Raw genomic sequence first — 26,985 nt, forward strand, 5'->3', positions numbered from 1 at the left:
TTCGTTCATGCACGGGCATGGCTTTAATATTGTTTTATGGCAACTTTTCAATCTTTTTTCACAACTATCGCCTAGTTTTCATAATATAAATATAGAGCCTATTCAAATACATTATTCATTTCGCACACATAGAAATGGCATTTTTGTGGCCACAAACAGTGGCCAGCAAAGAGAATATCAGCAAAATAATTCCATGGAGCTGATAACATATAGTCTAAACCTCTGTTAAATGTCAAATTGTCATGTTATTTCTTAGTTGGCTTGTCTGCAAATTTCGGACTTAAACCAGCAGAATTATCCACTGAATGTGGCCCCATCATCTTGTCGTGTGTGTGTGTGTGTGTGTGTGTGTGTGTGTGTGTGTGTGTGTGTGTGTGTGTGTGTGTGTGTGTGTGTGTGTGTCAGCTCGGAGAAAAAGCTAATCAAATCAGTTTCTGTTCCTTTTGCAGAGGTTCTGAGTTTCCTCCGGTCAAACCAAAATAACAACAAGTTCATTTGTGGTTCTCCATTCTGGGGCCAAGATTAAGATAATATAAATAATATCATAAAAAGATTTTTTCATTTCAGATGCAATGTCCTGTTTACTCAGACTAATCTACTGCTCAGTTTGTTTGGGAGCAAACTCTCACTAAAGAAACATATCTAGGTCTGAACTACATTTCTTTCAAGTTAAAACTTGTAGCCTACTTGAAATAGCGTTCTTGGCTACTGAATTATCAGTTAAACCTTGGGGACACCTACAGCGTTTTATCAACAGACAATGTGTTCTGTTTAAAAAAATGTATGATAGGATATGAAAAATAGTCAATTAACTCACATTGACAAAAAAAAAGGTTGCTGAATCCTTCACAAGCACACATGTTGAAATAAATAAAAGGACAGCATTCCAAGATAAGGCTACTAATTCATAGGCTATAGCCTAGTTTCCACTCAAACATGTCAGGCCAGACTTCCTTTCTCAGTGTGCATGGGCAATCACTTAAATTGAGCGCATGTGTGCACCATCTGAAAACGAAAGAGAAATGCTTCTCCTCCCTTTGGCACAAACAAGTGTCCATAACCTTGATGAGTGTTTGAACCAACCCCGACATAAAGGCCGAATTCCACCGGCTGCCTGTCCGGTCCTTCTCCGCTCCAGCACGGCATCGGAGCTGTCAGGGTTGTTTTTACTTCAGTCAGTGCGTGAGTGTCCACTAGCTCCGCTGCACCGTCTCTCTGCTCCGCTGCTGCTCCAGCTGTCCGGTGAAATAAGCACTGCTTCTATTTTTGCTGGAGGCCGGAGCTCACCGCATCAATTTAGCACAGAACACATTGAGATAGACAGGAACACAGACGCCGACAAAACAATAAAACCTCCGGTTAATTTTCAAAATAAGACACTCGGTGTTCACTGCAGGTAACAATCTCAAAACAGACACATACGAGCATGTCTACTGTTCTTTTACTCGTTCGGATGTGAAAAATAACCTTCCGTGCGTTTGTTGTTGTGTAAATACCATATATAGAATCATATCATCATGTGTGTGTGTGTGTGTGTGTGTGTGTGTGTGCGTGCGCGCGCGCGCGCGCGTGTGTGTGTGAGGATGAAGTCATCAGGTCAAGAATTATATTGGCAAAAAGTAAGATGTTTCCATCTATCTATCTATCTATCTATCTATCTATCTATCTATCTATCTATCTATCTATCTATCTATCTATCTATCTATCTATCTATCTATCTATCTATCTATCTATCTATCTATCTATCTATCTATCTATCTACAGTCAGTGCCATCCAAGGTCACAATAAACACCAATAAATGTAAAGTGTGAAGCCATTTAATTGCTGACCCACTTTGCCTAGCTTATTCCCAAGTATTCATACTATATGCTAAGCTAACCTCTGTTGGCTGTAGCTTCCTATTTAGTGTACACTAGACATGAGAGTGCTATCCATCTCCTCTTCTAACTTTCGGTGAGAAAGTGTCCTTTGAGTAAACTCTAGTCTGGACTAAGTACATTGACAAGGCGATGTGAGAATACACTTTTAGACTCAAAGTACTAAAAGTATCGCTTACACCCATTTGTGATTGTTAAACGTCTTATCCAACACCCTGGGCATGTATACTCTGCTCTAACAGCCTGCACTTCTCTGGAAAGATTTACAAGACATTGGAAGCCAAACGCAGGGTTTTAATTTGTTTTTGAGCCTCGAGAGTAGATCAAGCCAGTCAAACTGCCAGTAGGTTTTTCCAGTTATCCAAAAGGTGTTCAGTTGGGTTGAGGTCAAGGTTGCGAAGGCCAATCCTTACATAACTCAGAAAACCATGAATATATGGACTTTGCCTTGTGCACAGGGGCTATTGTCATGTTGAAACTGGAAAATCCTGCCACCATATTGAAAGCATACTATTGTCATACACTGTACACATACACTAAACACATAACTATGCTGTAAAAGTAAAGGAATAGTTTGACATTTTGGGATTTGTTCTTGCTGATATAGATCATAAGAAGGTTGATAGAAAGCCACTGTCTTAGCATGATGGATAGAAACAGGGGGGACATGTTTATCTGGACCTTACAGAGATACAATACATTTCTAAAGTTCACTGACTAATACATTATAACCTTTTTATTCCATACAAAAACGAACATGTGAAAGTTGTGGTTTAGTGCAAGGTCATCTCTTGTTGAAACAGGAAACTGTTGCCACCAAGTTGGAGGCACAAGAACATATTTGTCATACACTGTATGATAGTTTTGGGAGAAATACACTTTTTCTATTGGCATACAGAATGGGGAAACAGCTATTCTGACTGTCCAAAAAAAAATCCAGAAATGAAACCTGTTAAGGTCACTAAGTAGCACATTTTAACTTGTTTTTTTTACCATTCAAAATCATTCTTGTTATAACAAAAGTTGTGGTATTGTGTGGGGGCCATCTCTTGGTGTGTACAGCGACTGCCTTGAGACTTGTCATACTTTAGTCTTTGTAGAGATAATGAGTAAATTACTGAGCTTTAGGGGCGTTGGTGCATAGTTTTTGTTATCTTTGAACACAGCCTATAGCGCATAGTCTCCAGTATTTATGTTATGCTCAGAAAGCAAACAAGAACAGTTCCCAAATTGCCATACTACTGGTTTAAGATCTGCCTTTGATGGTGTTAAAAAAGGCCTAAGAGAAACTTTCTTATACAAACTTTTGAAAGTCACTAGGAAGAAAGTTGTGTCTGCAAAGTTAAAGTCCTGAAAATCACACGAAATGACCTGTCAGGCATTTTGAGGCTTGTGTCAAAAGTGTCATGAAAATTGAGAAGATTTGACAGTTGGGTCAGTCAGTGGTTAATGTCTGTCTGTGAGTCCCCAGTCTACAAAATCACTACACGGCTTTTTCAATCTGTCAAAGCCTGAGAAATGTCTGGACACGATGGCAGAGGAGGAATTCAGGAGAGATTCTGGTCAAGGACAACACTTTTCATCAGGCCTGTAGCTCATGGACAAATACAGCATTCCATTGTATTATTCTCCCAAAAGATGATGATTTACTAAAGACAACAAATCATACAGCACTCTGCGCCTGCGTTGAATACATTCTGTTCTACAGAAAATGTCATGTTTTGTTTTGTTCTATTTTGTTTCTAAAATGGTTTTAAATTTTTGATGTTCAAATTATTCATTATAACCTGGCTTTTGTACTGCACAATATATATATATATATATATATATATATATATATATATATATATATATATATATATAAATTAATGCAAAATAGACTTTTTGGTGTAAATCTAGAAAAACAACTTCTTACAAGTCTCTTTGATCCATGCTTGTAAATAGCAGCATAGTGTCATCTTTAGGTGGACAAAGACTGATAGCTGATTGAACATTTGTGCAAATGAGTTTTAAAAAGGTACATTTGATAACGCAAATAATTTTTATCGGCTGTAAAAATATGTTTTTCTTTAGATTAACATTGTCAACCCAAACCAGTTTAATATCTTTCAATGGGATCTTGGTTCATTGTTTTGGAGAAATAGTCTTGAAAATGAATCAAACAAATAAAACCGCGTTAATGCATTTGTAAAATAAGAACTTGCTGTGTTAAGATGGTGATAATGTAAATCATGTGTATCCCAGTTTTATTAACTGTGTCTAAGCAATAGAGAAAAACTGTAAAAAGGAAAAAAAATATATAGTTGTTGATTTTGGTTGCTATGAAAATGTCCAGCAGATGGCACTCAAACATAACCTAACTAAATAATTACTTTTGACGTTTAGAGGGAAAAGGCCAAACCATTAAAAACAGCCTCAGCCCAAAAGCAACACAGCAGTTTGGACAAACATTTCGCCCTTGAAGTTATGTTTCAAAAACTCCACATGGAACAAAACTACACCGTCAAGATCCAACTTTGGAGCTGTAATTTCCACCTTAACTGTGCCTTCAAAATTCTTTAAAAAAATGCAGGTTATTTAACCAATACATTTGAGTTATACAACAAGGTTTCCATGGGCAACAAAAATACATTTTTATGCACTGCTGCAAGTGTCTGGAACAGGGTTTAAGCTGTCTGATGTAAATTTTATTTTATTTTATTTTATTTTATTTTATTTTATTTTATTTTATTTTATTTTATTTTATTTTATTTTATTTTATTTTATTTTATTTTATTTTATTTTATTTTATTTTATTTTATTTTATTTTATTTTATTTTATTTTATTTTTATTCTTTATGTATTTTTCTTTCTTTCTCATTATTCTTATTATTTTTAATAATTTTTCTTTTTTTAATATTACATTTTTTTCTTATTTTTTTCTCCTGTCATGTATAAGGCCTGTAGCTTCACTCCCTGTAAGCAATAACACACTTTTTTCTTTTCATCCTAGATCATATCAAAGCAGCATTGGTCTACCTGTCCTTTGATCTACAAGCAAACCATTGAATTCTTTGTGGTTTTCAGACATGGCACTGAAGCTTTTCAACCTCCTGTCACATCAGAGCAGCGTAAAAAATGGTCTTCATTTTAGAGACGGAGGAAGTAAAGTGTCTTTTTTAATTGGCTTGTTTTTGATTTCACAGTATTCCCCAAAGATCTGTTTTTACAAAAGGCAAGCCATGTTAGCCCCCTCCCTACAGTACATGCTTATAACATAAATACCCTTTTGTTAATATCCGAATATAGTGATGCATTTTCACGAAGTATCTTTATAATATGATACTCAAGTGTTTTTATTGTATCCCCATATGCAGCCCAAACCATATTTCTAATCGTCACTAAATGCTTTTAGGCCATGATGTCAAAATATCGGATAATAAGTTAATGTTAAAGCACAGCATCATTTGGGTTTGCTATAGGGACAAATAATATGTACAGTGTTAGGGAGAATTGAATTACATGTATTTTGTAGTTTAAGGGAGGCGCTCATAGTTTAGTGGTTAGCTTGTGTGTGTGTGTGTGTGTGTGTGTGTGTGTGTGTGTGTGTGTGTGTGTGTGTGTGTGTGTGTGTGTGTGTGTGTGTGTCATGAGGCTCAGTCCTCTACACAGCTGACCCGGGTTAGAATCTAGCCCGGGTCGTTCTCTGCTTGACTTCCCCTCTTTGCCCCATTTCGTCTCTGTTTCTCCACACTGTCAAATAAAGCAAAAATGCCAAAAAATAATATTTACAAAAAATAAGGCAGCTATGATTAAATGAATTAAATAAAATGCTGTTCCTCTTCTGGCCACTAGAGGTCTCTTTGACCCTGTTAAGTAAGCCTCAGGTTAAGCATCTTCAAGAGTGAGTTCAAAGTGCTCTTTGATCTATTATCCCTCCTCACCGTCTTACAGGAGCAGAAGGGCACTCAGTCTGTGAAAGATGAATACATTACTTATATATAGAAGTGTTACTCCAGCAAAAATAAAATCAGTATTTAAAAATGGGAAAGCTGGCCCGGTTTTACAAAAGGTTCATCAAAATGCAACAAGTGATCAAGGGTGAAGTCAGCGATTCTGGAGAATACATGCTGTCAAAATCACTTTTTGATAAAAATCAGTGAATATCTCCTCAGCAGCTGTAACCTGTCTGTACTGTGTGTGTGCTGAAAAAAAAATGTTGATACACAGCCTAGGCTCTGTAAACATGAAGGCTCCTTTACAGAACCTAGGGTGTGTATTAACCCTATGGTATTAACACTGGACTATTTTTTTCAGGGCACACAGAGGACAGGTAGATCATGAGGAGATACTCACTGATTTGATCAAAAAGTGATTTTGACAGCAAGCATTCTCCAGAATCACTGACGGCACCTTTAAGAGAGAAATACAGGGGTACACATAGACTAGTTATGTTTGGGGCGCAGATTTTTGTGCTACTACGCCCCTGTCCAGTTACTGTGTAAATGTGTCCGTAATAACTTCATTAAGTTCACCAGCAGGAGCTATCAAAAAAGTCCTGAGTGGGCTTCCTGTGTTTCAGACGTCTCCAGCTGTCTGCAGAATATATATCTTCCCTCCAACTGAACTTAGTTCACAATTTCGGCTAAAAATATTGACACTGTCTACCGTGCTTAGGAAGTGGTGGTGGCCTCCATGAATCGAATCCTTGTCCCTTATTTATTTGTTCTCGTTTTATTTTTAGTAACTGAGGCTTGAAATGGATGTTTTGTTGGTTTAGGTGTGTCGACGAATGCAGGAGGCTATTTCCACTGTGTGTTGCTGCAATCTCCACAAACACTTCCCGAACCCGGCCGAAGAAAGTTTACATAACCGAGTGCATGATGAGACAGCAAAATGCAATGTCAAGGTTTTTTGTTCAGCCCAATATTACAGCCAAAGTCAGGGGGGATTCATAGCAATGTAAAGGTGCAGTGCAGAAAGGGAATCGGCGTTTTTTAATTTTAGAACAGGCTTGGTAGAAATGGAATAGAGTAGTCGTAAGTATGTTTTAATTCATGAAAATAAAAGTTGTTGTTTCTTTTATAACCTTAGAATGAGCACTTTATATCTTCTTAGGCCGCCATGTTGCATCACCATGTTTCTACAGTACCAAAGAATGGATTAACATAAAGGCCCTTACACATTTTTATACATAGTGGGCGTCCTGGGGAAATGCACCTGTTGGAAGATGAAGAAGAAATAATTTACAATAATCTTCACCTCATCACTTGATATTGTGGAAAGACTTGAGGCAGTGGTGGATGATGTCATCTTTAGTAACTAGCTCATTGTCCTTGAAGTCCATTTTATATAATATGTCATGACGGTCCATCCAGTAGTTGTTGATATATCAACCTTGACCAAAGTTCTGCACCGACTTACAGACTAACAGACCGATATTTCCATCCTTACATAAATCTAAGATGAGGAAATGATTCATAGAGATCCTGTCCCTCCTCTGTTTATTACCGTACACATTTCAGCACTATAATTTGAGCTTTGACTTAGGAAGCTGGACAGGTTATGAAGTTCTCAATTGGCTGGTGTTGATACACCATGTTCACTACATCAGAGCTTAGTTTACAAATGTGTCTATTTCACGTCAAAAACAGCCTCAGGCGTTGGTAAAAACCTGCAAATTGGAGGATTTTGTTTTCAGAATTTTGTTTCCATCACACTTTTCTGATTGTATACTTCAAAAGGCGCATATCAGCAGGGTGATGGATACCTAGCTATAGAGATCCCCCTTGCTATCATCTCAGACTTTTTGGCACAATTTTGCGAATTAGAGGATTTTTTATTTATTTAATTTAGGCATTTCCATCTGCAAAGCTTCAAAAGATCCTCTCCTCCCTCCTTTTGTTTCTGCCTTCTACCTGTCCACACCCACTTTTCAGCACCACAATATGCCCTTTGACCTGTGAAGCTAGATAGGTTACGAAGTTCTCAACTGTCTGGTTTTGATACAGCATAAGTGATGTCATGCATACAGTGTTTTTCTACCTTTGCTGGTAAATCTGTCTGTGTATCTGCTGTCATGATGATGAGTAGGTGTGAATGGGCGTCTGCACGATTTCTCCTTTTTTTTCCTTTTACACTGTGGACACGGTATTGACCTAAAGCTTGTGTACGTCAGCAGGGTGACCTTTATGTCGGAGCCATTTCCTGATGGTCTGCTCTGGGTGTTACCGTGGCAGCACTGTGGGATTTTCACACATCGCAATGGAATGCCCGGAACTTCAGGTGTCATTTTAGAACAACATTTTTTTTTGGCTGCAAGCTGGAGTTATCCATGTTGGGTAAAGACTTTGCTGTGTGAGAGAGAGAGAGAGAGAGAGAGAGAGAGAGAGAGAGTGCGTGTGAGTGAGTGAGACTGTGTGTGTGTGTGTGTGTGTGTGTGTGTGTGTGTGTGTGTGTGTGTTTGTATCCTTCTGTAGCTTCTTACTGCTGGACCACTAATTGGCACATCAATCATATGTGTTTAATCACAGTATATATCCCAATCTTAAATAGGTCCATAGCAATCATAAAAAATAATACGATACATAAAAGTAACATAAAAATATACATAAAATATCCAATATATCAGGCATTTTAGGAATGTGTGTGCAAGCACATGCCACTGTTTACCGAGTCCAGATGAGAATTCAAAGCAGCTCTTCCCAGGAATTGTTAGAGCCTCAACAATGCTATTGTCTGACTCATTCAAACAACACATTAATGGCAAATATTTGCACATGCACAAATGGCAAACACCTTTAGAGAAAACTATGTTTCACTTGGAATTTTCACTTTTTAGATTTTCATTCCAGTAAGATTTGAAAAAAATGTTGGTTGGTGGAATTTAGTTAATTACTGCATTTATCCTCTGGCTAGGGCGAGTCGGAATTAAATCACGTCTCAGTTCATTCCTGTGGATATATTTTTAGACCACTCATTACAATGGAAGCTGTATACAATACATCACATCACAGCTGTGCACCTGTAGTATTTCCTCTGCACTTTCACAAGAGCTATTTAAGAAGGGAAACGCCTGGCCCTTCTGAGTCGCTCATTACGTTATGTTAATGTTAAGGGAAACTTTTCCATCTGCTAAAAGGGTTTACCCCCTTCCTCCGGTCATCTCTTATGACCGAATTGTTTAAAAAACCAAACTTATTCCGCTGGCAATTTTCATACCATTACGAATATCTGGTCGTCATTTTAATAAGAGAAACATCCTTGTGCGAGGAAACTATTCGAGCACAGGTGGTTTGGAATAGGGAGGCCTTAGAGAGAGATGAAAGAGAGTCAGACAGAGGAAAAACAGTGCACTATGGAGTGTTTATTGTGTTTTGAATGCATTAGCTCAGTCTGTGTCCTCTACACAGGGTGTGGTGGCCATCCAGTGATTACTTCTCCAAAGTTCCTTACTGGAATAATGAGTCAGTCACACTCAGGACATCAACAGCATGAACAGACTCACTCACAACTCACTCACATGTGCTTTCTGGCTCAAGGGCTGCTTGATGCTTTTGCTAGTTTAGTTTAGATTTTATTTCACTTGCAAACAATGCAAAAACACGTAGTGATAAATTGTATATAAGTACATGTGTGGTTGCGGCAGGGACCTGTAAAGGCTTGCAGGTATTATGAAAACCATACCCACAATTTTTTTTTGGAATATTAGAATAGAACACAATGAAAAAATCTATCCAAAATAATCAAATAAATCAATAACAATCGAGGTAATCAAAACAATAAACAATTAAAAAACAAGAAGAAAATTCAAAAACAATACAAAACAAATGTAATACAAATACATCTGTTTATATCGGTTACAAAACTATCAAAGTGTAGGGACTATAGGCCTATACAATATACACCCATATATATATACTGTATATGTATTTAAACTTAAATAGCAAAGAGTCATGTTTAACATATGAAGCAAATCATTCCTGTTTCAAACTGCCATTGCTTACCGTTCCCACAGTCACGGCTAATCTGCAGTCTTCGGGATACCTGTGGATCTGGCAGAGCAAAACCTGCCAATGACTGGAAAACTCTCAGCCCTGCACGCTGCCAAAACCTCAGACACCAATTACAGAAGTGCACTTGGAGCTGAGATGTGTCAAATATTGTCCTGGGAAAAGATTTGAGTATTATTTGTGGCTGTTTCTGCCCACAGCCTGTTTATTTTGAGTCACGGTCAAATCAGTCATAGCTGCTTGGCACCACCCAAAACCCACACAACTGGCAAACGTGAATATTGTCTGGGTCTGCGGAGGTTCACAAATGTTGGGGGGTATGCAAATGTACTTAGCAGAAAAAGCACCAACCTGAAAAACATTGTGGATACTAGTAGGATGCCTCTGTTAAGTTAAAAACTGCCATGGCCCGAAAAGAACTCCAGAATTAAATCAGACACATATGAAATATTTGATCTGTTTTGTTTGGTTATTAAAGTAATATTTTTTTCCAAATATGTATTTTCAAATTCCAGATGGTTCTAGTTGTTCAGCAATTTCGCAATTGAGTAACAAGACTAACGTTTTGTTCAGTCTGAAAGCAGGAGCCAATTTTCACCTCATGTCATCTGTGCAAAGTTGACTGCTTGACTGTCTGTTTGCCCCAAACATTGAATACACTGTGTGGTTGCTTTAAGCTAGCTAATAATGTACGTACCAACACTGGCATAGGGAGCGTACCTGTTTTTTTTTGTCTCCACTGTCTGTCTGTCTGTCTGTCTGTCTGTCTGTCTGTCTGTCTGTCTGTCTGTCTGTCTGTCTGTCTGTCTGTATGTCTGTCTGTCTGTCTGTCTGTATGTCTGTCTGTCTTCCGTCTGTCTCCATTCACAACATTATTTGATCAAGTTTAATCAGCAGGAGGCTACTCAGGTTTTTCCATCGACTTGGTATGCAACCCTGGATCACTACAAATGTCTTTGCTTTCTACACAGTAACAGTAAAACCAAGCTGGCAACTCTTTGAGCTAAACGCTAACTGATGTGTAGCCCAATGTTTACCATGTTTCATCATCTTAGTTTCGTCTGTTAAGCATGCCAACATTTGCTAATTAGAACTATACACAAAGTACAGATGAGGCAGATGCAGATAGCAGTGATTTGCACGGATTCTGATCATAAACCAAATTATTCAACACATTATTGCATTAATTTCACATGATAAAGGTGCAAGATAAAAACTTAAGGCATACCCAAAGTTATTTATCCTGAAGGGAACTTGATTGTATGTACCAAATTCATTGACAATCCCTCAAATAGTTGTTGAGACAAGACGCTAAAAACTGAAAATGTCCAAAAACTTGATGGTGGTCTCATAAAGTAATGGGATCACCAAATTCGGTAAGATTCTCACTCTGGGAACCAAGCAAACCTGAATAAAATGTAATGGCAATCCAATAACTGAGGATATATTTCAGTCTGGTTGGAGAGAGAGAAACTGTTGTGACAGACGCCTTGATATTTGATCGGCACCTGTTACTGTCAGCTTCCCTGTGAAACTATCTTCCCCAAATTAATATCAACAAGAAAGAACTGCAAGGTTTCACATCTGGAAATGCTATTTATGCGCCGCATAGCTGTAGCACAATGTCATCTCTGAGAATCATTACAACCGTCTGAGTTTACGCTGCGTTTTTTTGTGTGTGCGTCCTCCGCCCATCCACTCTTGAGGTATTTTTGGGTTGTTGGACAAACTTCTCCGAAACATGTGTTAGACATTTTTCGCTCCCAAGTGACAGACATTTTTAGTGGAGTGATTTTCCTTTCTTTCAGCACTTAGATCACTGCATTCTTCTGTAACATTTTACAGAACAAATAATATTTTCATTAGTTTTTGCCCCTTCCTTTGGTTCCTGCATTCGTGAATCAACAAGGAATCCAAACGGTGCTTTTTTCCCTACATACCATCACATACCAAAACAATATTCACCCCCAAAAAACTGAATGAGGGTCATTGTACACGATTTTGGTGTCCACTGTCGGTGTGAGTGATATTGTACTGTCTGGGAGTTTTCCAACGTCTGTGGGCTCTGGTAGATCTATTGAGCCATTCTCTGCCTCTCTGGGTTTGAATTGGCAGATACTGTATGATTTCACTATGACCGATACTCGCCGCTTGTTGATGTTATGACTTGGCTATATCCCCCTTTTTACACTGTAGTTGTTCATAGATCAAGCATAATGAAGCTAGACCAACAGTCTATTCATACAATGTCCCCTAACAACGCTGTTAAAATGAAAAAGTTAAGAAAACTAAAAACTTTCAAGGAAACTGTGTTCACAAGATTTTTGAGTTTTTAGACAAACAGTAACTGTTAAGTTTTAAGGAAAACTGCCAACATTTGAGCCAACTAATTATCTTTGGTTGAGATAACTTATCATTCATATTTAAAGGTGAAGTAAGCGGTTTATTTATGTTAATATAAGTGTTAAATCGCTCTTTATTCATACAGTGATAACTTACATAATGTGCGTGTTTCATAAAGCCGATCTCTCAGTCAGCTGCTCTGCATGTAATCGGCAAATACACTTATTGGAGGATCCCGAAAATTTGATCCAATCACAAGAGAGAACGCTACAAACCGACACCCGTCTCACTCATGGTCTCACTGCCGGTGCACGCCAGAGGACAGATGGGTGAATGTTTATGCGCCTGTTTATGGCGGAGCAGGTAAAAATCCTTCCCAATGTCTGTTTTGATGGTTTTTATCATGTTTTATCACACTTATGGATCTGAGATGATGCTAGATAACTCGCTACTTGAAGACCGCAGTGCATTAATGTGGTGACGTAGGGAGGAGCGAGGGGACTGCTAACTGCAGTAACTGACAGGAAGTTAGCTAAAAGAACCATTCCGCTTACAGCACCTTTAATGTGAACTAAGTTTTGAATTTTACATTGTTAGATTTTCCAAAAAGTACAAGATGTTTTAAAATCTATAATTAGTTGGCAGTTTTTTTTTGTTGAATTTTTGAGTTTTCCTAAATTTTCAAACTTTGAACTTAGTGAACAGAGAACTTCAAACCAACAAATTGAAAAGTCAGGGGGTCATCAAAGTCTTTCAAATAAATTGTCTGAGAACCACTATTGTCTGTAACAACTTTTGCTCTATAGAGTAAACGTTAAGATGTTTCACTGCTGTTGGCACTAGATTATACGTCAAAGTTTCACCAAATCTGTAGGCGTTATCTTCTTGTAAACATGAATGCCTGTACCAGATTTCATAGAAATCCATCCGATAGTTGTTGAGATATTTCAGTCAGGACCACAGTGGTGGAACAAAAGGCATACTGACAACCTTAAAACAGCTAGTGTTGCAAAAAATATAGCATATGTATATGTCTATTCCGTTTTTTTCCCGATTGCTTTCGTACATTGGTCACAACTGAAGCCACATGTTCAAAACTCTTAACACAGTGTGCACATCCAACATGCACATCTCACCTCCGAAACGCACTACTGTAACATGACGTTACAGAAATATTTATTCTAAAGTACAGTTGGGTCAAGGATGCCATCACAGCCAAAACATCTTCTGAATCCAAACACTGTAGGAAAGAGACTTGTAGTCACTTGAGCCAGTCAAAGATGCATTCACTCTAAAGTAACACCAGATTCCTGAATTTCAACAACACCCATTTCCCACTCAACTGGGTGGGCAGTACAGACGTGCAGTGATGAGCTATAAAAAGAGCTAGACAGACAAGAAGATAGAGAATAGGAAAGTATGCATATCGGAGGCCGGGCACTAGCAGGTGGGCTCCAGGTGGCTAGACCGTGTAGATGTACTGCATTCAGCTTTCTCTGAGAACTATGCTCTTCTGGCCACCATGCCAGGTGTTTTCCGTGCTCTCCCAAGAATGACAGAGGATGGAAGGATTGCACTGTATTATAGGCAAAAAGCTCCACTGTAACATTAATACGTTTGGGAAGGAGATTTGACAACTACTAACAAATAAAGCTCTGTGAGATCTTATTAAGATGATTGTGTTTTATGAAAAAGCATTTATGTGCCTAAGATTCTGAATGGAGGTTCTTAAATGAACTTGAGTAAAATGCCTCCACAATTGTTGGATCGATTGCCATGAAATTTGGTACGGAAATTCATGTTTCCGATGAATTGTAATAACTTTGGGGATTCCTCACATTTCCTTTAGCGCCATGACAAGGTCAAATCATTTTCAATGTTTTGTTTTATGACTGAATACCTGCGAAAATAATGATATTCCCATCAGCCTCAATGTACTGTGCTTTGTGTTGAGTGCTAATTAGCTAATGCTAGCATGCTAACACAAAACACTGACGTGGTGTCAATGGTAAGCATTATAATTACGAAACATCCGCATGTTGGCGTTGTCATTTTAAGCATTCTCGGAGCAGCTAGCCTGGTTGTAGACTCTCACTCTTAGTCATAGGATCAACATACAAGCTGCATGAGTTTTGTCTCCCAACCTGCTGGTCTACTGCTGACTCCATAACTCTTAAAACCTGTGATATCCCTCCACAAACAAGCTCTCCTAATCCTTGATGAAAGACTCAGAACTTTCCGTCACTGTACAATCATTGTACAGACGTCTTAGTCTGGGCGTTCTTATCATATTAAATAACTGCTGCCTTGTGTATGAAATTTGTCATTAAAATAGCGTGAGGTGATTGTTAAATTTGGTGGTTGTTATCTTTCAGGGGCTCAGTCGATGTGACGTAACTTCCGCTGTGCAAAGGATTGTGGGTCAGAATCGCCAAAAGCAAGCTGGTTCCCACAGTAAAAGTTCCTAACGGATGTACAGTAGTAGGGCATCCAGGTAGTTTTCAGTATTCTGCATCTGACCACATGTATTGGGACATCCTTCTTCAAAGGTTTTTTTATTAGATGTTAATAACAACGGAATTGTAGCACAGCGAGTACAAATGTTTTCCCTTTTTCTCCCGAAATGTATTGGGACATCCTAAATATTTTTTTTACTACTAAATAGCAGGGTAGTATGGATATTTGAACACAACCTATGTATCTGTTAGCACCGCCGCCTTTACAGTAACTATATAGTAATTAAACATCTCAGTTTTTTTGTGTCTAATACAAGATATCTCATAGTGGCCTTTGTGAAGTCCATTGACACTGTTTACATTCAGGGTTCTTATTTGAATTCTCTTGAGGGCCGAGCTACTCTCACAATAGAAAGAGATTGTGATGATTCAAGTTCATGCCAGCCGGAGACATGCTGCCCTTACACCATGGAAACCAGAGGGACCAGAAGAATGTAATCTCTTTAAGGTCTGTCTGAAGTTACACATCATGGTTTTAGAGGTATTTTAAGGCTTTAAAGGGAAAAGTTAAATTGTGGGAATATCTGCGCTGTATCCGTCCCCCTCCAAAATATCTGCTACTATAAGTGACTGACCATAGAGTGCCAACAGCAGCCTGTAAAAACATCAGCAATAATAAAAAATCTCTTTCGACTTAAATCGGAACGGTCACCACATAAGCCCTGGAGGTGGTCGGACCCGCGTAGACAACTGGGCTAATGTATTTTTCTCTCCTCAAGCTCGTGTTAAGCTGTGTAAACTTAGAACGCCACAAGACTGGAAAGAGAGGGAGGAGAGGAAAAAGAGGGGAAAGACTTGGGTGTGTGTGTGTGTGTGTGTGTGTGTGAGAGAGAGAGACAGAGAGAGAGAGAAAGAGAGTGTATTTGTGTGTATGTGTGTGTGCGCGCGCGTGTGTGTGTGTGTGAGTGTGTGTGTGTACTTGTACAGGCATCTTTGTGAGGACCACCAGTTTTAGCTTTTGACCATCGGAGTGAGGACATTTTTGGAAAGAGAGGACTCACTTCTTCAAAGGCCTGTTTGAGGGTTAAGATTAGGTTTTAAGGTTCAGGTTAGAATTTGGTTTAGGTTAGGGTGAGTGAAAGGTTGGGGAAAGGTATTTAGTTCTGGTGGTTAAGGTTAGGGTTCGGGGTAAGGGGCTATGGAATGCATTATGTCAATGAGTATCCTCAGAAAGGAAGAAGTACAAGAATGTGCGTTTGTGTGTAAGTGAGTGGGTGTGTGAGAGAGAGAGAGAGAGAGAGAGAGAGAGAGAGAGAGAGTGTGTGTAGAGTCTGGGAGAGGAAATGGGCAGCAGGGAGGAGGAATGTGAAACATTTCTGATGCTGGCTGTTTACACGGTAGTCAGCCTATGACATCAGAGTCCAGACTTTATAAATGTCAGAAGGCACAAGAATGAGCAGTTAGCAAACAGCTGCACTGGTCGCACCACACCGTCACACACCCACACACACATACACACACGCACACACAGGTTATACACAGAGAGAGACTGCAGCTCCATCCACAACACAAGCCCCCATGGACCGACTACTGTGTGACTGTGTGATAACGTTGGCTGTGCTGCTGTGTTTGGCTACACAGGTGAGGCCTGTTACAATATTTTTTTCTGAATGAGATGATTTAATGTTGTGTGTATTTGTGAATGGGTGTGTGTGTGTGTGAGAGAGAGAGAGAGAGAGAGAGAGAGAGAATGGATCTTGAACAATTGAAGCAGAGATGTTTTTCTTAGCTCAATTTATTGTTTCAAGATTGATGGATATTGTTGGAAGATTTTTTTGTTATGCATTATCTCAGTGTGATCATTCATTCAAAAAATTATTTTTTTTGTGTGAAGGAACATCTGATAGTCTTCCCTTAGTGGAATTAAGGTCAAAAACAGCTCTGTTTGCAGGATATTCAAGCATGTGACTGTAAGACAAGTAGGGCTCCTATAAACAATGTTAACTTTTTATTATCTGTAAGTTATTTTGATGATGAATTGAATGGTTGTTTAGTGTGTCGAATGTCAGGAAAATAGTTGTCCTTAGGGTTAGGGTTAGGGTTAAGGAATGTCCTTCACAATTTACAAAATCAAAACAACAGTGCTAACATGAATAACTTACAACCAGCTTATTGTCTGATCATGATGACCAGGTCAGTATATATTTGAATAAATTGCTGCACTTTTATGAATGTAATATGGTTTATTTTAGTATTTCAGTTATTTCTTCTTTTTTGATTTCATCCTGTTTCATTATCTTTCATTCATATCTTTGCTTGTGGATATAGTCCTGTGGACAGGTGTTGAACACTAGCATGTATGATTAAACATGATAGTTAGGCAGATATTAGATACCTAGATAGATAGATAGATAGATAGATAGATAGATAGATAGATAGATAGATAGATAGATAGATAGATAGATAGATAGATAGATAGATAGATAGATAGATTGATAGATTGATAGATAGATAGATAGATAGATAGATAGATAGATAGATAGATAGATAGATAGATAGATAGATAGATAGATAGATAGATAGATAGATAGATACTTTATTGACCTCAAAAGAAAAAATTGGATGCAAGGCAAAAAAATACAGTCATGAGAACAGTAATGTAGTTTCCTATTCTGAAAATCACAAGTGGTGATATCATTGTCTATGACCCTTTAACCTGTTCCCATGTCCAATCCAATCCAACTTTATTTACAAAGCACACTTAAAAACAACATATGTTTTCCATGTGTGTGCTGTCCCTGTGTTGCAGATGTTGTGCCAGCTGTGTGACATGCCCTGCCACTGCCCCGGCCCGGCCCCTCAGTGCCCCTCCGGCGTCCCGTTGCTGCTGGACGGCTGCCGCTGCTGCCAGGTGTGCGCCCGGCAGAGGGGGGAGCAGTGCACCGAGAAACTGCCCTGTGACGGACAGAGAGGGCTGCAGTGTGACTACAGCATCAGCCTGCCCGGAGACCCTGGGGAGTGTGTCAGTGAGTGCCACATTTTTTAATTTTTTGTATTATTATCAATTGATGCGGTATGTCATGACAAAACAGTTAGATACAGTACATGGCAAAAACAGCATTGTGTGGATGACATGACAATACGAGAACAAATTTCGGACAACACAAGCAAGATTTAGGACGTCCAAATTATTGTGGTCAGATAGAGCATGCTTAAAAATGTGAGGTTTGAGATTTTAAGTGTGTAAATCAGCATGCTTTTTGGGTGATTCTGAACCATAATCCAATGTGCACTGGAAGTGACGTTACATCAACTTAGCCTCCGAGTGAAAACACAAGCGATGATGCGACAGATATATAGGCAAGAGCCAAGTTCAAGGCGTGATGTTATCACGAAACAAATGAGTAAAAGTATGTCCCGATTGTTTGCCTAGTCTACTGCATGCTAACTACATATTTTTTATGATCAGCTATATGTAGAATAGAATACAAGATACAAGAAAGAGTATGAGATTTGGAATGCAGCCAAGCACAGAATCACGGAGGCCCTATATGTCTATGTGTGTGTGTGTGTGTGTGTGTGTGTGTGTGTGGCTTACATACAGACAGACAGAGGTGATAGAGCTCCAGTCAGTGTGCATGAGCGCGGGACAAACACACAGTTAAATGTTTAGAGTCTGCTCATTGGAGTGTGACAGACAGCCTGCTGGCGGCGGCGGCAGTGCTCTGACAGAACTCCCAAAACGTTTCAACTTCTATTTCCAGGTCTGCTGTTGACACAATTCCTCTAATGACGGCCCCTTTGAGCATGATAGATTGCAGAGACAACACTTGTGGATTTAAAAACAGACTCTTCAGTTTCTCCGCAGCAGAAAAGGGGCCTGGTTTCCCATAAAACTGCATAACCATAGCTCTAGTGTGTCTCTGTATGTCTCTCTACATCCCATAACCTAGCCCTTCCACTTCCTGATTAAGTTTCCCACATCAATCCAAGGTCGCATGCAAGTGTGGTTGAGAAACTTAAAGCCTCTGGAAACTTTGTCTAAAATAGTTAAAATCTAAATATGGTTTCAAAGTTGGGTGTCTTAATAGGCTTCTACAAAAATCTGATGAAAAAAAAATATCATATAGCCTACTATAAAACTTATTAAAAAAAACTTTACTCTACTCTAAACCGTTTGACAGGACTGTGTGGGCGTGGCCTTACCTTGCTGTCTCCATGGGAAGAGTCATTGTTTTTATAGAACGTTCGGGCAGAGGACTGCTGTGATTGGTTAAAAATATTTAATGAGTAATAAGAACCAGAGCATAGCCCGCTTCATCTAAACTGAATTTCTGTAAAGTTTAGCAAACTTAAATGACCATATCTTTTATTTGGATTGATAAATCTTACTCTTTGCAGATGCTTACTATTATGCAACTAACTCCCCAAATGACAAAATTAGAAGATTTTTCGAGGATTTAAAGCTGGGGTATGTGATTTCTGATTGGTCAAAATTAACACGAGCTGTACACTTTGACCAATCAGAGTGAGGCTCCGATTCTCTGTTCTTATTGGCTGTTGGGACTGTCCATTCACTTTGGCACGACTTTGTTGGTGTAGAGCGTGTCAGGGAGGGACCATAGGGGAGGGTCCAAAGAAAACAAGTGGAGCGGTTGAGGTATTTGGATTAGAATCTCTATCCTAACTGCCATTTTCTCCCCAGATCCTCCACCCCAGCTTTAAAGGGGCTTTAAAGATGGCGTTGTTTGTTTTGTGTGTTTCCTTGAAGGTAAGGAGGAGATGGGCTGTGAAGTCAACGGCATCTCCTACCAAGAGGGCCAGTCGTTCCAGCCGTCCTGTGACACGTACTGCCACTGCAGAGGTGGAGGGGTGAGCTGTGTTCACGTGTGCCCTCTGACTGCCCGTCTGCCAACCCCAGACTGCCCCAGCCCACAACTCATCCGCCTACCGGGGAAATGCTGCAGGGAATGGGTGTGTGAAAACCTGGAGAACTCAGTCATTCAGGATGCCATCACAGGTAAACTTGACAGGCGTATGGACAACTTATGAGGGCTGGATCTCATCAAAAATGCAGAAATATTACATATGAATGAATTTATAGCAAAGTCACTTAAAAGTGTGACTTTCCCTGACTTTCTCCGTTCCAAAAAAACATTTAGTGCAATTATTTCAAGGAGAAGCAACCATGTTGGATTTTCCCGCAAGAATCCAAATATGACATTTCTGCGCGTACCCAAGCATGTTCCACATATAAACAGAATCATAACGTTAAAAACTAAAATAAACTAAATGGTGCAACACTCAAACCTCATCCACAATTAGAACGTGCGGCTCGCGGGCTATGTTCTCCGGTGGTCCAGCTTGCTTCTCGCGCTGCTGCAGGTGTGTTTGTCCGGTGCGGTTGAGGTGTTTGGCCGTTGCTCTCAGCTTGCTGTTGCTATAGCGCTGAAGCTCACTTTACCGTCACTAGCGCCGTCATTGACAAGGAATTTCTGAATTCTGTTTAGTGGACCTCTAAATGATGAGTTAAACAATGAAAGAAATCTGCATGCTTATTGCAGATTCCTTAAATATGATTGATCCAACTCTCATGTCCTTACTATACAAATCTACATGTAGCAGCAGATTAGCTTAGCTTTGCTTAATGACTGGAAACAGAGAGGGACAGCTAGCCTGGAACTGTCTTAACACAGTAATATGATCTGCCAACCAGACCCTCTAAAGCTCAAATGATCACATTCTAATGTATTTGCTGTAATAATTATCTGGAGCCAAAATGTTAAAACAACATTTAGTTTTTTAACGCTTACAAAGCTAGCTGTTTCCACCTGTTTCAAGTCTTTATGCTAAGCTAAGTCAACCACCTCCTGGCATGCAGCTTCATACATGTATTTAATAAACAGACCTTACAGTAGTATAGATATCCTCTTCAAGCTCTTTGCACGAAAACAAATCAGTGTATTTCCCCCAAAAAGTTGAATTATTCCTTCCTGGATATTCACCACATATTTCCCAGTGTCGGGTGCCAGATTAATGTCCACATGCATCATCGCCGTAGCATTTCTCCGCTACAAATGTTGCTCATTGATGATTTGTCCGTATGGCAACGTAACCCTCGCTGCATTTATTTGAGGTTTGTCACTGGTGGTCATGTCTGGAAGTTTTTACTGGCGTGTGTCTGGCCAAAGGAAAACTCACAAAGTTCAAATATAACCCACATTCTCTGGAAAAGTCAAAACATATTTTTTCTCCCCAGTAACCAAGTTTTCCTAGTTTCATAACAACAACCACCACAGCTGTGTAACACTTACACGTATGAAACCATGTAGAGGCTATTACTGCATTAAAAAGAGTGTGTGTGTGTGTGTGTGTGTGTGTGTGTGTGTGTGTGTGTGTGTGTGTGTGTGTGTGTGTGTGTGTGTGTGTGTGTGTGGGTATGTTTGTGTTTGTGTGTGTATGTGTATGTGTGTGTGTGTGTGTGTGTATGTGTATGTGTTTGTGTGCATGTTTGTGTGTATGTGTGTGTGTATGTGTGTGTGTGTGTATGTATGTGTTTGTGTGAATGTGTATGTGTATGTGTGTACGGGAGGGAGGGGGCTGTGGGGGAAATGAAGCCACTCTCAAAACATCTGGAATTCCAAACAGTGTCGAAGTCAGACAACATGATGTGAGCAGCAAAGGAACATTTTGTTCTTGGATTCGAAACCTGCGATGTCATCGGTGACAATCAGCTGTTTGTTATGACTTATACATGTTAGCTTTGGGAGGAACAACATTTTAGCTCCAAATTGCTTTATTCACAAAAATCCAAAACATCGGATTAGAATTGAACAGGGAATTTTGGTGAGCAAAAGACAATCAGATTAGACATTAAGGTCAGTGGAGGCGAAACAGTGAGGTGACTGAGTTCGATCAGTTCTTATTTTAGTGCAGACTATGGTTAGCCTGGTTCTACCAGACCATCGTACTTCATTTAATTTGTACAGAAGGTCTGGAATCGCTCAATTGACAAACGTTAACTCACTTGAAGGCGGGTGTCTGTTGAAGTTTAAAACTATTGGATCTGCCCAGTGCCACTCTGGATCTGCCAACCAACCATGTCATGTGCAGGCTTCTGAGCCACTCCTTCTGTTCGCTGATTGGACCGGCAGAAATCTGTCCGGAGAAAACCTAAGAATATACCGCACACCCAGACGGACTACTGAAGGGAAATGAAAATTGAGCGGAAGTAGTAGGCGGGCGGTGCCAGGCTAGACTAGGGTCCCGAACGAAGAAAATTGTGGAAAAGTTTTTCAAGATTCTGCATAAGGGGAATGGGTCAGGTGCATACTAGTGTCCCTAAATACACGCATTGTAAGATTACCTCCCCATTGAGTTCTAATTCAGTTGATTAACAGACAGACAGATTTGGTGTGGCTCACACCTCCAATGAGATCATAATCTGTGATGTCCATTGCGAACAAATGTCCAAGCTAGTCATGGGTATATGTTTCAAAAATACACAACCCTCTTAAATTAAAATATCCTTCACTTGATAAAGAAAAAATACATATATTTTAAACCAGATTTAAATACTGTAGATATTTTTCTAAAACTTGAACAAAACATGAGCTATGGTGGATGAAATCTGACTTTACTTCTTACTCTTACCTCTTTGTTTTTGTTTCTCCAGCCATGAGACCGGGCAGATTGTGGCCGTCTCTCCCGGTCAACCACCCTCTAAACAGACTGCCCGCCTACACCTGTCAGGAGCAGAGCACCCAGTGGAGCGCCTGTTCCCAGAGCTGTGGGGCCGGGGTCTCCACGCGGGTCTCCAACAAGAACCCGGCCTGCAAGCTACAAATGGAAACCAGACTTTGTAAAGTGAGGCCTTGCCATGCAGTTCAGCCAGCTCCAAGGCAACGACTGGTGAGTGCTTATCACATTGTTATTCCTGTTGTTTAATTCTACTGGCTGTACGTTATGCAACTTCTATCTCTCCATAAATCCCATCATGTTGGTGTCCTGGAGAAAAGCACCTGTTGGAAGACGAAGAAGAAGTACTATAGAATAAATAACTAAATACAGCTTCACTTCATCACTTGATATTGTGGAAAGACTTGAGGCAGCAGTGGATGATGCCATCTTTAGTGACAGGTTTCTTGTCCTTGAAGGCAACTGTAGCTTCTGTAAATACTCCAAACGGGAGGGGTTAGCAAGGACGCTTTTCAATCAAGAATCTCACCACTAGATGATGCCAAAGTCCTCATATTTTGATGCTTCATGATACAATTCTATCACTGGAATGTTGATCATAGATGTGTAAATAACTAAACAACTGCATTTCCAATTTGGATTTTCTCTTCTGACTTGCCTCTGTGTGTGTTTTTGCTGTTTTCTTAGTGGGGACATCAGGGGTGGTGCAAGGCCAGCTACACATCCCCGGGGCCCATTCGGCTGGTTCACCAGGGCTGCTACAGCACCCACGCCTACCAGCTGCGTTACTGCGGACAGTGCACTGACTCCCGCTGCTGCACGCCTTACCAAACCACCACCGCTGAGGTCACCTTCCGCTGCCCGACCGGCTCACTGCTCCAGAGACCTGTGATGATGATCCACTCGTGTGTTTGCCATGACAACTGCCCCTACTCTCCTTACTCTAACCCTCTTCTGTGGGGATACAGGCCCTGATATGGCTGTTTGAGCACTGATTCGTTCAGAACTGAAAGACTTCACTGACGGAAAGAGAAACCTTATGTATCACCAGGCTGATCCACGTTATTAGGAACGCTCTAAACAATGGACCTTTTAAAGAGAAAAAATATCATTGTAGGTGAAATATGTGATTGAGATGGGATGAACGTTGATCTTCACACATGCAATCTGCACTTATTCTCAACTAATTTATAATCCAACACCATGGGAAGCCGTTATTCTGGTAAATTTCTACCTTGCCCAAGAATCAAAATTGATCGGCAACATCTAAAGAAAGCAAGAAGGCAAACTTTATTTATAAAATGCAAGATTCAAAGTGCCTTGCAAGAAGAACAAGAGGGAAAGAGGGAGATATAAGAGACAACACATACTGTATATATAAATGAGAGTGAAGTTTGCGTATAAACCACAAGGTAAAAGTTATAGAATTAAGACAACAAGTGGATTAAAAGAAAGATGTGCACTGATTGGCCTTCTCTGAGACTCCTAGATGCCAGAAGACAACACAACTCCTTTCAGTACAGAAGTGCCTTGTATGTAAAAAAAAATTGACATGAAGCTAAAAGATGAAAAACTAAAGCAGAACATTGACTAGTCATCTAGGCGTGATGTGATTAAAACATTGCTGACGTTTTCCAAAACTTTATGCTTAAGGTGGTTCTAACTCTTTTAAAGTTCCTTTAAGTGACTATGAAATTTCAGTATTTTTTTTACTCTAGCACCACCTTTGGACAAAAGCACTAGTTAAGCGCTTGCTGTCCTAAAGATCATTGGTATCCCGTGCGGCTGAGCATGCATTTGTTTAGGAAATTAGTTTAGTGAAAGAGAAACAGCAGGATGCATTGCGATGAGGTTATATGACGAAAGTGAAGAAATTTTAACTTTTATTTAGTACAATTCGGGAAACCCAGGCTTTTCCAGCCTGCCTACCGTAAATCGGGTAAACTGGTAAACTCGAGCAAAGGCACTAATTATAACTATAAAAAAATAGCATTCTTTTCGCTGATGGTCTCATTTGCTGTACAGGTCATCTATAATCATCAGAGGAAAACTGAAACTGTTTTATAAACATTTAAAAGTTCCTTGTAGATTCTTTAAGTAGAAAAAGCAGGACTGGAAATGTCATATGGATCTGAAAGTTTTAGTTGGCAAGAAATCCCACTAACACAGGGTTAAAATGTTTGGGCAATACGCCGATGACGTTTCAATATTTATATATAACCTTACCTTGAAGAAGAAAAAAAAAATCTTCAAATTCAAATGCAATGCTTTTTCACCTAAAAAAAAATTAAATTATGAGTTTAGGACTGTTGGCCATGATTCTAATTTGGTCATAAAGGTAGTTTTAAAAACATATTACACTGCTAACCAGTCTTTAAGAGCAAATTTAAATTACTTAAAAGATAAGTTTGGTAGAAACCTATGCCACAGAATGACCCCAACCTTTGTGTTGACAGATATTTTTTCTGACGTGAGCAATGCAACGTTTATCTTGTACAGTTTTGTTTGATTTTAGTCAGACGACATTGCACTTATTTTTTCTTATTTCCGTTTTGTTGTAAATAATTTGGACATAAAACTGTCTCCTATGCATATTGATAAATGTTTAAAATATTTTACACATGTCCTGCCTTTTTTCACTCTAAAATGATTTTTGTGTTTTTGATTTTGTATTTTGTTGTATAATAGTATTCACAATTTTATATCATATGTCATTTTGTACATACTTTTTTACATACACTACCTTTACCATTGTTCAACTTAATCATAATTAATAATCATTGTAGCCTACAGTACACCTCTATGAGCTGTTGGAAAGTTGTTTGATGCATACACACAATACAAAGAACCACAGAAGTCATTTGTTTCACATGAAAAGTCAAGCCAAAAATAATGACTAGTATTCCTAGTAAATGCTTTTTTTGTGTCCGTGTCTTCATTACATTTCTGCACTGAAGCAAGCACCCTGCACACACACACACACACACACACACACACACACACACACACACACACACACACACACACACACACACACACACACACACACACACACACACACACACACACACACACACACACACACACACACATATATATATATATAGAACACCCTGTATCTGAAGGCTTGTCAAACCAGATGACATTGTGTGATAGCGTGATGACATCTAGTGGACAAAAGTATCTATTACCGAGGCTGAAGGCAGTCTTAATAGCTTCTTGAACATCATCAAAAGATTAGAAAACATTTTTAAATGCAAACTCAGCTCAGGGACAAATCAAGCTGTTTATGGAAAGTATGGCATGCCGTTGGACCCCTGTTAAGTAAATTAGAGGCAAAACACTGCAGTGAATAGGATAAAAATAACTCATTATACGTACATCTCAAAAAACACCTAGATGTTGGATAACACCAGTTAAAATCTTTATTTCATTTATACAACATAATAGTGTCCAAAGTCTTTACAGAGCAGATTCTGGATACAGCCTATTTTCATTTTCTAAATAGAAACAATACTAAACTACATATGAACAAATCCTTCTGCAATAACCTTAAAGAAAAGTTTAAAAGGCCAGGCAGGCCAGCAAAGCCTTCTCTGCTGGCCTATAGACTATCAGCACAACAAAATTATATATTATTAATAAATTATTATGTTATTGAAATCATATATAATTTATACATTTTAATATATCAAATGTTTTCATGATTACATCTATTTTAAAGAGTTTGTTCACGTAAGTCTAAATACGTAATTGAATTGTTTTTCCTTATCTTGCGCTGCCTCCAGTGTGCTAATATATGTGCTATTATATATTATCCAATCATATCATTTCCCTAAAACAATTATTTATTTTGGGTAAAACAATATCTGGCCGAGGCCTTCAGAATTCCTAGAGAATCCCCCCGCCGAAGACACTAATGGGGACGATGTGGTTGATTGACATCTTCTTCAACCAATCAGATTTTGAGTTTTCCAAGTTGGGCGTATCCTTTTACACGGCTAGGCCTTCTAGCTGGCCTTGTCGTATACGCAATCAGGAGGTAAAATAGCATACTTGAACTACAGCTAGCTAGCCCACATTACTGTCCATGGATAGCAGGCAGCCAGGCTATGTCAGATCCTTTCTATTTTAGATTAGATTATTTAGATGAGACTTTGTCGAAACACACAGTGGATTACAGAGGAGAAGGACTGGATTTAATGGCCGATTTACAAGGGAAGTTTTTTATTTAAGAAAAGCTGGACATTGTGAATCAGGATCGAACAACACTGCAGCTAGCCGCTCTGACCCAGCTGGATAAAGGATCTGTGCGACACTTCACCAATCAGACAGCAACTAATGAAAGGTAGGCCTATAGGCTAGTTGGCTCATTGTTAATAGTATTGCTGGGAATGTCTGCTAGCCTACTTGCAACCGATCGCTGCCGTGTTTTGTGCTACGCAGGCTTTTCAAACCAGTGTTTACTAGGAGCAGTGTCCACAGGACGCGCTATGTGCGCTGCGCTGCCAGTGTCGTTCTGCTATTCATTCTTCATGGTAGGACCCGCTAGTACTTAGTGCGCCGCTTCCCAGCATAATTTTTCATCTTAAAACATTTGAAGAATGTTTTTTTTTTCT

The 26,985-nt window shown here is 39.3% G+C and overlaps 1 protein-coding gene across 1 annotated transcript; it reads left to right on the forward strand.

Moving 5' to 3' along the window:
- The first annotated feature begins 16,140 nt into the window (after nucleotides 1-16,140).
- Nucleotides 16,141-25,262, forward strand: ccn5 (cellular communication network factor 5). The gene is made up of 5 exons (XM_080030279.1): nucleotides 16,141-16,309; nucleotides 17,478-17,694; nucleotides 19,440-19,688; nucleotides 22,344-22,579; nucleotides 23,054-25,262. The coding sequence occupies exons 1-5, from the start codon at nucleotides 16,247-16,249 to the stop codon at nucleotides 23,339-23,341; spliced, it is 1,053 nt and encodes a 350-aa protein (XP_079886405.1). The 5' UTR covers nucleotides 16,141-16,246; the 3' UTR covers nucleotides 23,342-25,262.
- Nucleotides 25,263-26,985: the final 1,723 nt, after the last annotated feature.

The sequence above is a fragment of the Ammodytes marinus genome (genome assembly GCF_949987685.1).
Source record: "Ammodytes marinus genome assembly, chromosome: 7".
In the NCBI taxonomy this organism is placed as follows: Eukaryota; Metazoa; Chordata; class Actinopteri; order Uranoscopiformes; family Ammodytidae; genus Ammodytes; species Ammodytes marinus.